Source organism: Saccostrea cucullata, unplaced genomic scaffold (genome assembly GCF_032062105.1).
Source record: "Saccostrea cucullata isolate Sc308-1 unplaced genomic scaffold, CSIRO_AGI_Scuc_v1 ctg6109, whole genome shotgun sequence".
NCBI lineage: Eukaryota > Metazoa > Mollusca > Bivalvia > Ostreida > Ostreidae > Saccostrea > Saccostrea cuccullata.
In genome coordinates, this window is record NW_026928728.1 from 17,440 (window position 1) to 29,214 (window position 11,775).

An 11,775-nucleotide genomic window follows, 5' to 3' on the forward strand; every position below is an offset into this window, starting at 1 on the left:
CATTGACCTTGTGACATTGACTGTGACCTTAATGCTAAAAATAGCTATTATCGAACTTTTGCCATAAATTTTAGACCATAGGAGATACAGACTTCATATTTGGTATGCATACACCACTACTAAAGGTCTTTCAAATAACATTAATATCAATGACCTTGTGACATTTACTGTGACCTCTATGCTAAAAATATTTTTTTTGTAACTTTGTTGCCACCGGGCGCATAATGTTTCACAAACACAGCGTGTTATCTCTTGGGAATAGTGCAAATGTCAGCTTCTTTGATTATAAATAGCTCATGTTGGCTAGCCTGTTTTAATTACACTGAATAAGTCTGTATTAATTTTAAAACTAATTTTATGGGGGTTAGGGAGCATATGTCATTTGATGGCCAGCGTCTTATTTCAAAATTAATTAGGAATAAATTATGTTGTTAAGACTAATTTGATATTGTTTAATATGATAGGGATTTGACAAGGTCTAACAGAACCAGTGTAGAAATCTATCGATGATGCAATATTTCTTGTAATTAATCCTTACACAACAGGGGATGGATAAACAAATATTTTAAGGAATGGAAAATTCATTGAAATCTTAGAATCAAAGTTGGCATAATTTTTTTGAAACATAAACTATGTAAGATAATATTAGATATCACAATTTCTTAACTTAGTGGAACTCTTTCGTGATGGAGATAAGAAACGACTGTTGGATTGGGACAAATGTGCTTTTGAATACAATGCAAGATTGATCACTGTAGAATTTATATTCTTTATTTTTTAGATGCGGAGAAAAAAGAGCTTGTGTGGTAGAGAAAAAAGACTCAAAGAGAAATTGTATAAGAGAAAGAAGAGGCAGGAGCAGTCACTCCCCTCAGCAGATGCTTCTACTGATGATGCACCACCAGACTCTGCCATTCCTTGCGGGATGGTAGACGGAACTGTGTCAGTTCCACCCGGTCATTTTCCGGGTCAAGGCTCTATAGGGTTGCCTCCTTTTGAGGAAAAACCCTTGGCCAGGTTGCAGGCCTCTCCTCGTGAGAAAATGCAACCAACTGCCCTGAGTAACGCATCTTCTCAGGGAAGTCGTCTGTGTGCCCGAAACGGAGGCATGGCACCGTCCCCTGACTCCCCACCGTGGGTTTGTACCTCACCGAGGGTACCTGAGCCGGACACCGTGCACGTGTCTGGCTCAGCAGGTCAGGCGCAGCTGGATATGTCATCCTCTCAGGGGGATGAGTCCAGCAGGATACAAAATGATGCAATGGATTTTCAAACGGATTTTCAAACGGATTTTCAAACGAGTCTTAAACAGAGAACTGAAACGAATTTATATGAACAAATTGAGAATATAGACAATAGAAATGGGAACAATAAATCAGAATGTAGAATTGAGAAATCAGAATGTAGAATGGAGAAATCAGAATGTAGAATGGAGAAATCAGAATGTAGAATGGAGAAATCAGAATGTAGAATGGAGAAATCAGAATGTAGAATGGAGAAATCATGTACTGATGGACAAGATGATGTTGAATGTGCATGTATTAGTGATGATGGACCAGTAACAATGTTCAAGGTTTCTGTTCAAGGTTCTTTTCATCAAGGTGACTTAATGTTTGGTGAAAATGCAGGAACACAATGTGTAGCAAACTCCTTGGCAGCATTGGCATACCATAAACTAAAGAATGTGAAACAATGGACAACTTCAGATATGAATAAAGTGTTAGCAACAGGTGATGAACTTTATACATATTTGCAGCGTAGTTCAACTATTGTTAGTAGATACCTTTTAGTTGATGAGTTGCCCCAGTTTTTAGAATGTTTCAATACACCATTTGAGTTCAAAGTTCATGAACCTTTATGCAGCTTGATAAATTTGTCAGATGTAGAGCCAAACTTAGATGAATTTAATGCATATTCCCTTTCAAGTGCATTGCAAATTGCCCTAGGAGAAACAAGTGGATGTTTTGTATGCTTCAGAGGAAATACGTTTTTGGTTGGGAAAACAGAAGATGGTTACTTTACATTTGATTCACACTCAAGATCGTCATTAGGATATATGAGTTTAAATGGAAAGAGTACAAGGATACTTTATCAATCTGTTGATGATATTTATAATCACATATTATCATTAGCATTGTCAATGGGTTTTTCTGGTACCACTGAATGTGAAGTAACAGGTGTTGATTGTTCAATTAGGCACTTTGTATCTACTGATCAATTTGATGTTGAAATTAAGCAAAAGGAAGTTGCACATCGAGATACAGACTCGACATCAATCTTTCAAGAAAACACGAACATTTTAACTGCAAGTCTTCAGTCAGTTGCAGATGATGATGTTGAATATATTTGCAGTGAAAGTCATGATATTAGTTATTTGCCACTTTCTCACAGTATGAAAGTACAGCTATGTCAGGTTATGGGAATACCACACTCAAATAGAATTGATTATGATGAAGAGAATCACCATATGCAAGAAATAGGAGCACCTCTCGAGTGTGTTGAAATTACAGGGGATGGAAATTGTTTCTTTAGGGCTATTTCATTTTGTTTGACTGGTGTGGAGGATTATCATTACCCAATACGATTAGCAGTATGTCAGCATCTAATGCACAATAGAACATTGTTTGAACCTTTCGTAAGAAGTGCAGAATGTTCTGTAGAAAATCACTTGTCTGTAACAGATATGTGTAACGTTGGTTCATGGACAACTGAAATAGAAATTCTTGCACTCTGTCATCTGTTGCAAACTGATGTACATACATATACAGAGAAAAAGTGGGTTACATATTCAAGACAACTGATTGATCCTTCGACAAATGTTCAATCCACAGGGTCAATCTATTTAGATCATGAAAATCAGAATCATTATAATGTAGTGGTTAGGGTTGCTGGAAAAGAAATGGAAAGGTTAATGGCAACATCCGATAAATCTCAATTTCTTGGCAAGGACTGGTACGGAAAAAAACTTAGAAATCGAAACCGCATGAGGGCCAAGCGTTTCAATTTATCTCCAAAAAAGAATGCAAATAACAGGGAAATGAAATCGAAAGCTGCAAAACTTAAGTACAAAACAGACCTGAAATTTAGATTAAGGGCACTTGCAGATGGAATAAATAGGTATAGAACTTTACCAAACAAAAGTAAAACAATGAACTTTACACAAGTTAAAAGTCAAGGAAACAAAAGTAAATATAGAGGAGTGTGGACAAAAGAAATACTCTTTGGATGCAGAACACAAGTTAAAAGTCAAGGAATCCAGCAAAAGAAAATATATAACAGACAATGTGTACAGACAAAGCAAAAAGAAAAGAAGCATTGAGAAATACAGTTCAGATATAGAGCACAGAGAAGTTGTTAAACTAAGGAGTGTAGAGAAATACAAGAATGATGATGTGCACAGATTAGATGTTAAACTAAGGAGTGTAGAGAAATACAAGAATGATGATGTGCACAGAATAGATGTTAAACAAAGGAGTGTAGAGAAATACAGGAATGATGATGTGCACAGAACAGATGTTAAACAAAGGAGTGTAGAGAAATACAGGAATGATGATGTGCACAGAACAGATGTTAAACAAAGGAGTACAGAGAAGTACAAGAATGATGACGTGCACAGAATGAATGTTAAACAAAGGAGTATAGAGAAGTACCAAAGAGATGATGAACATAGACATTTGGTAAAAATGGCTAGTAAAAGAAATTATCTTAGTGCTGATGAGAAAAAGAAGAAGAAAGAGAATGTTCAGAATCAGAGATATGCACTGAAATTGAAGCTGGCAGATGAAGATGAAGTTTTGAAAATGTTTAAAGAAAGCGTAAAAAATGGCCCAGAGTACTCTTGTTGCTGTTGTGATCGTTTATTATTTGAACATCAAGTCCAAGGATGTACATTTGAAATGTATGTAGAAAGACAACAAGCAAATAAAATTGCACAGACATGCATACAGAAGAAATATATTCATGATTGTACATTGACATGCCCGAAGCCTTGCCCACAGTCATCAATGTGGATATGTTTTACTTGTCATAGAAAAATATTGAATGGCAAAATACCGGCAGAGGCAGCAGCAAATAAGATGTCGCTAGAAGAAATTCCAAGTGAATTGAGGAATTTAAACAGTTTAGAACAGCACCTGATTGCCTTACATATTCCATTTATGAAAGTGATGGCTCTTCCACAAGGTGGTCAAAAGAATGTACATGGACCCGTTGTTTGTGTGCCATCAAATATGAAAAAGGCGACAAGTTTACCCCGAAATGAGAATGACAATTTATTATTAAGAGTTAAGCTGAAACGTAGGCTAGCTTACAAGGGCTATTTGAATACCAGTTTGTTGATCCAAATCACATAATGGTGGCTCTTGATTATTTAAAGAAAAAGAACAAATGGTACCAAGACATTATGATCAATACCACATGGGAGGGCTATGGTGATAAAAATGATTTGTTATCGAATGAGTCCACTGAATCTGTAGATGAGGAAATGATACAGAGAGAAGATAGAGAAGAGAATCAAGAGGTTGTAACTGATACATGTTTACAGCCCGTGGATGTTGCACAGGAAGTTCTTGATCATTACTTTGATGATGTTTACAATATAGCCCCAGCGGAAGGGAAAAATCCAATCAGAATGTTGCAGGAAGAAGGAAACGAAGCAAAGACCTTTCCACATTTATTTCCAAGTGGCAACTTTTCTTGGAATGAAGACCGAGATGTGAAGATAACACTTTCAAGGTATTTAAACAACAGACTGATGAATTCTGATAACAGATTTGCAAAAGACACAAATTACATATTCTTCTCTCAGTACATGTCAGAATTGAACCAAGTAATTGAAAAAACACAAATTTCAATACGGAAGTCTCTATCAAAGCTTGATAATGGGAAAACAGTTACATCTGAAATGCTGCAAAATCCAGATGTTCTTTCAAAACTCCTAAGAAATGACGAGGCTTTACGCTTTATGCAACCTATTCGTGGGACTCCAGCATATTGGTCAGCAACCCAGAAAGATCTTTTTGCTATGCTTCGACAGTTAGGCATCCCAACATGGTTTTGTTCATTTTCTGCTGCAGAGTTTCGGTGGGATGAAATTATTGGATCAATATTGCATCATGAGAATGATCCTAGATCCCCATCTGAATTGGACTGGTCAGAAAAAAGTGAAGTTTTAAGAAGCAATCCAGTTACTGTGGCTAGAATGTTTGAACATAGATTTCATATGTTTCAAAGGCATGTCATATTGTCACCATCAAAACCAATAGGGAATGTTATTGACTTTTTTGTGAGAGTAGAATTTCAACAAAGAGGCTCCCCGCACATGCACTGTTTGTACTGGGTTGAAAATGCACCAAAATTTGGTGAAGATGAGGAAGAAACTGTTTGTGATTTCATTGATAGATATATCACATGTGCTCTACCCTCAGAAAATGATGACGCAGAATTGCGGGGAATTGTTTTAGGTGTTCAGCAACATAGCAAGAATCACTCAAAATCATGTAGGAAAAAGGGAACAGAATGTAGGTTCCACTTTCCAAGACCACCATCAGAAAGAACTTTCATAACAAAGCAGTGTGAGGAAGATGTTGAGGACTCTGAGAGTGACGGAAAATTATGTAAATCTCAGGCAAAAGATATTTTATTGCGTGTTTGGAATGAAGTTCTTGATGATGTGAATGGATGCAAAACAACTGAGGAAATTTTCAGAAATTTGCAATTATCACAAGATGTTTATGAAATGGCACATAGGGCATTATCTACAAAAACAAGTACTATCTTAAAACGAAATCCAGATGAAATGTGGACAAATCAATACAACACATGTCTTCTCAAATGCTGGGATGCTAATATGGATATACAGTACATCCTTGACCCATTTAGCTGCATTGTGTACATTATTTCGTACATTTCAAAATCGGAACGGGAAATGGGAATGTTGTTGAAACAAACTCAAGTAGAATCCGCAGAGGGAAATTTGAATGCTCGACAAACGATAAGGAAGATTGGATCAGCTTATCTCAACCATAGAGAGGTCAGTGCCCAGGAATCGGTATACAGAGTTTGCAATCTAAAAATGAAAGAAAGTTCAAGAAAAGTAGTTTTTGTTCCTGTGGGTGAAAATCCGACTCGTTTGAGTAAACCTCTTGCACAAATGAGAAAAACGTCAAAGAATGAAAATGAAATGGAAGAAGATGATGACAGCATTTGGATGACAAATATAGTGGAAAGGTATGAAAGTCGACCTGATGTACACCCTTTTCCCGAAATGTGCCTTGCAGAATTTTGCTCTGAATTCCGTGTTTTGGCGAAGTCTCAGATTCCTCAGGGAGAAAAAGAAGGAGTGTATGAATTGAAAAATGGAAATGGTTACGTGCAGAAAAGAACTAGAGGTAAACCAGCTGTTATAAGATATCCAAGGTTCAACCCTGAAAATGCATCAGAAAAATATTATCAATCAATACTTCAGCTTTTCCTTCCATATTTGACCCAAGATCAACTAAAACCACCTGGATTTGAGTTTTACCAGACGTTTTTTGAAAACGGATTTGTCAAATTGAATGCTGAAAACAAATTGCAATCAGTGCGGAATGTGGTGGAAAATAACCGCAGTAGTTTCTCAAAGAATGAGGATGCCCTTGAAAATGCTCAAGAAATTTTAGAACTTTGTGGTGAACCTGAGGATGCTTGGGCCAATCTTTGTTCGGAGACTGAAAGAAATCGGGAAGAATGTCTTAACGAAAAGAGGAGAATTGAGCAGTCTGAAAACAAAGAACCAGAGATAACTAATGAAATCGAAAATGACGGCTCCTCAGAATTTATATACCATATAAGAGAGTATTCTAGCTCAAGACAAGAAATGCTTCCTTTATTGAGAAGTTTGAATGAAAAACAAAAACAAGTTTTCTATTTAGTTCGTGAGTGGTGTTTGAAAAAAGTAGGTGGGAAGAAAATAGAACCATTACATATTTTCATTACTGGAGGTGCAGGAACAGGTAAAAGCCACTTAATCAAGACCATACAGTATGAAGCCTCTCGAATTTTTGAGAAAACAGTTTTGTCTCCTACAGATTTGTCAGTTCTTCTAACAGCTTTTACTGGAACAGCGGCTTTTAATATTGGGGGAAGCACAATTCATCACGTATTTTCCTTAACGAAAGCTCTTCCCATTCCATATGAACCTCTGAAAGAACAAAGTTTGAGTGCAATGAGAACAAGATTAGGATCATTGCAGATTCTTATTATTGATGAAGTTTCCATGGTTTTTAAACGACTTCTATATTATATACACGAACGCTTGGTCCAAATCAGAAAATGCAAAGAACCATTTGGTGGTATTTCGGTTATAGCTGTTGGAGATTTCTTTCAACTACCACCAGTGAAACAACGAAAACTAGAAATATTGTACAAAGAAAATGGGGAATATCCAGTAGACTACTGGTTAGACTTTTTCAAAATCATCGAGTTGGACGAAATAATGAGACAACGAGACGATGCTGCATTTGCATCAGTTTTAAATTCACTACGAATTAGAACGATCACAGAACCTCTATCAGAAGAGGCAAAAACAATGTTGAAAGAATGTATTAGAGATGGACCAGATGACGTTTTGCATGTGTATCCTACAAATAATGAAGCCAATGAGTATAATCTGAAGATGTTGCATACTAACTGTGAAGAACTGATGGAGATTACTGCAGAAGATTATCAGAAAGACAAAACTACAGGAAAGCTTACCTTATGCGAGAAACCATTCATTAGAACAAGAACAGATGGACTATCAGCTACTTTGCTGTTGTCTGTGAATGCTAGAGTGATGTTGACGAGAAATATTAACGTTGAAGATGGCCTTGTAAATGGTGCAATGGGGCATATTTCAGCTATCGATTTTGGAAAAGCTGAGCAAAGAAATAGGGTAGATAGCATTAAAGTAATGTTTGATTGTAAAGACATTGGGAGACTGCAGGGAAAAGGAACACATGGAAATGAAGTCCTTATTCAAAGAATACAAGAAGATATCAAAGAGAAAAATACAAAGAGTGTTGTTAGACATCAATTTCCTTTGAAACTCGCATGGGCATGCACAGCGCATAAAGTTCAAGGAATGACAACAAACAGTGTTGTAGTAAATTTAGATCGTACTTTCGCTGCAGGACAGGCATATGTTGCTATTAGTCGTGTCACTTCCCAGAATGGTTTATTTATAGAAACAGGAGATGAAAATGCACTGGAGAAAAAAATTTACGCCAATCCAGATGTGAAATCAGCACTGAGTAAGATGGAAAAATTAATCACCGAACACGATTTCCCAAATATCTCCACAGAAACTGAAAAATTCAAAACTATTGTCTTACTTAATGTGCAGAGTTTAAGAGGACATGTTCAAGACCTAAAAAGTGATACCAGATTTCTTCATGCAAACTTTTTATGTGTAACAGAAACATGGTTGACAGACAATGACTGTACTAAAGCCTTTGAAATCAAAGACTTCGAATTCAATCACACTACAAGGGAGCAGTCTTATGATGAAAGTGTGGAATGTTTGGATAAACTTCGCACAGCAAAAGGTGGGGGTGTTGGTATTTACAAGAAAAGAGAGGAAAAGGCTTTAGTTCATGTTTTGTCCAAAAATAATATTGAGGGAATGGCCGTGGAACTTTGCGAAGAAAATACTATTATCATCGTTGTATATCGACCAAGTGTACTCAATGTCAGATGTTTTCTACAACACTTTCAGAGGGTTATTGATTTCTTTAAAGTACAATATTCTAAATGCCTAATACTTGGAGACTTCAATGAAGACGCTACATTGGAAGGACCGATTCAAAAGATGTTGGAGACTAACGGTTTCAAGCAGAAAGTAAACCTTGCTACAACAGATGGTGATACTATACTGGATCATGTATATATTACAAAAGAAATGGAAGTTCATATAGAAATCATGCCAGTGTATTACAGCTATCATGACGCTGTAACAGTGCATTTCAAAACGAAGTAAATAACAGCTAATCGGGAATTTCATGATTTCTGTATTTTCAATAAATTTGACAGTTTTACAAAGCATCGATGTTTAATACAATTTTCAAAACAATAATTCAGATCAAAACAATTTTTTAAATTAATCATTTAAAACGTATAAAATTGTCTTGAGGGGAGAAAATTGTCTGATGAGATTTTTTTCAATATCATTCCTGAACTGCAATTTGTTGTTTCATACATGAAAAGATTACGGAGGAGGTTAATCAAACAAAATCTTGCTAAAAAATTACTTATTTTGTACATTGATCATTTAATTTGAGTTTTAAATGATACCTGTATTATCACAATTGGGATGTATTATAAAGAAATGGTTTTCATGCTTCTAATACAAATATATATTTTAGTTGCACAAGAAAGATTCATTTTTATAATAAAAGTCAAGTCACCAGCAACATGAACAAAGATGAAAGCATATATAATTATGTTATAAGGGTCATTGAAGTAGACATTACACATATTTGTCTGTGGTAAATTATATAAACAAAGAACATGAACAAAAACAATGTTTTGCTTACTGTCAGTGTTTTTCGTTATACTTGGTTTGACATAAAATCTTTGAAAAGCTGAAGAGTCCAGACTAGAACATGTTTTGAACATAGCAGATGAATCATTGATACAAGAAAACAGTATCAAACATTACTTTTTTTTATTCACTTCTGTATAAAAGTGTTTTGGCACATTTTTTTTCTTATCTTAATTATCTTTATTCATTACTGTGATTTTCACAAAGAAATCTTCAGCTGCCTTTTAAGACTTCCGATATTAACAAATCTAAATCTCAATAACAGAATTACTCTCTTTACCATATGAAAATTAACCATTTGATTGCTCATTATCTTAAAGAATTAAGGGGGAAAGGAAAGAAAACAAAAACACTTAATTTTGCAAATAAACTACAAAATGCGTACACTAGACACGCTAGATTTCATTACTTACTCCTTAAGGAAGGCCCACACTTTTACGGATCCGCTTCTAATTTTACACATCAATATAAAATTCTGATTCTCACTTGTCTGTTGATATAAAATCTTTTTGGGTGATTGAAAATGATTTAACAAGTATATATTTGTTTATTATAGTGTTATTGTGCATACAAAGCATTTAATATACATTATTTATGGAAATTAACACTTTGCACTCTGTCCATAAGATCTATATGTCATTTAGTAATTAATACACAGACACAAAATTCTTACTTGCTTTTATGGACCTAAATCTTTTTAATTTTCTTTTAAGCAAACTAACCTGAGATCTATATTATTGATTTAGAGCCTATACCATCCATTTAATTTTTACTTTTTAAAAATTTTGCAATGAATAATTGAAAAATTTGATATTCCAAAAATGGGGGTATACGTCTTCAAAAGACTGTTTTGTTAAAAATTCTCTGGTCAACCATAATAAAGTATGTGTTTTTGTTAACATTAGATATAATTCTTAATAATTTTAAAGAAAAAATGGCATCTAAACAGTTTGAATTTTGAGAATTATAAAAAATAAAGATATTTTGAGATTTTTTCCTGAAAGACATGGACAGACTCAACATCAATTTGTTAATGTTTGGCAAATGAATATTTTTGATCTTCATAAGTTTTAACATAAATTTGATGTGATTTGCTGCATAACTAAGAGAAATATGATATCACACTTTTTTATGTTCAATTTTGGCTGTTGAGTTTTTAGAGGTATGTGCTCTGAGACCTGTTGTATGAAAATTAACCTGCAAAGATATGCCTTTTATGGGTGTTTTAGTTAGTTTAAGACTTATTCAAGGTATTCAAATTGAAAAATTATCAGTTTGACAGAAAATTCTTAAAGTACGGACCTACCTTAAGTATCACAATAAGTCTTAAATGATGTCAAAAACAATATATATATTTAGATTGACTCACAAAGTCATAATAGTAATTACATGTAATTGATTAAAAATCATGTTTTCGTCAGTCCTCGATCTTTTGAATTTTCTAGAATGTCAAAGACATCAAATCCTATAGCCTGGTCTTTTTGATATATCATTGACAGATGCTTTTTCAATAAAAATGGAATTTGTATACTTACCTTGGCATTTGCAAAATTATTTTTATAAAAACATTCTGATTGTGCACACAAGTACTCTAAAGTCGACATAAAAAAGATGCTTGAGTTTTAAATTGACAATATGATCTATGTTGTTTTTGGAGACCTGGTCTTCCAACAATATTTTTGAACTCCCATGGGTACGAATTGTGCCCTCTTTTTAGCAGACGTATTTTTGTATTCACATGAAGCAGAGTTTTTGCAAAATATTATGCTGAAAGGAAAAACACTTGCTGTGGCCTTCAACTTGATATTTAGAAATATTGATGATGTATTGTCAATTAACATTGGTAATTACCATTCCAATCAAATTAAAATTAGATGTTAGATCCACTCGCATACTCGCTACACTACACTAACATCTAAAAACATCCCATAGAGGGGCATGTCAGAGGTCAAATTCTATCAACCAATCAAATCATTGCCTGCAAAATTATTGTATATAAGTCTAGAGTTGTTTCAAATTTGACCTCTGACATGACCTTAATTAGAAAAGATACTACAGAGTCTGATGCATTTGTTTCATATTTGCATATTTTACTTGAAAAATAAGTAATTTTTAACGGTAACCCAACGACCAAGCTTTATGATAAATGTGATGACTTTAACTTTTCTATAGTCAACTTCCCTTACTTATGCAGCAATATACCTTCATCATCTGCA

General features: G+C 34.6%; 1 protein-coding gene across 1 annotated transcript; it reads left to right on the forward strand.

The window, feature by feature from the left end:
• The first annotated feature begins 4,351 nt into the window (after positions 1 to 4,351).
• LOC134278575 (uncharacterized) lies at positions 4,352 to 8,995 on the forward strand. The gene has a single exon (XM_062760884.1). It carries the CDS (start codon positions 4,352 to 4,354, stop codon positions 8,993 to 8,995), a length of 4,644 nt encoding a protein of 1,547 aa, XP_062616868.1.
• The last annotated feature ends 2,780 nt before the right edge of the window (positions 8,996 to 11,775 follow it).

Coding starts and splice junctions, on each gene's coding strand:
- LOC134278575 (XM_062760884.1), top strand. CDS start 4,352: ATGGTGGCTCTTGATTATTTAAAGAAAAAGAACAAATGGTACCAAGAC.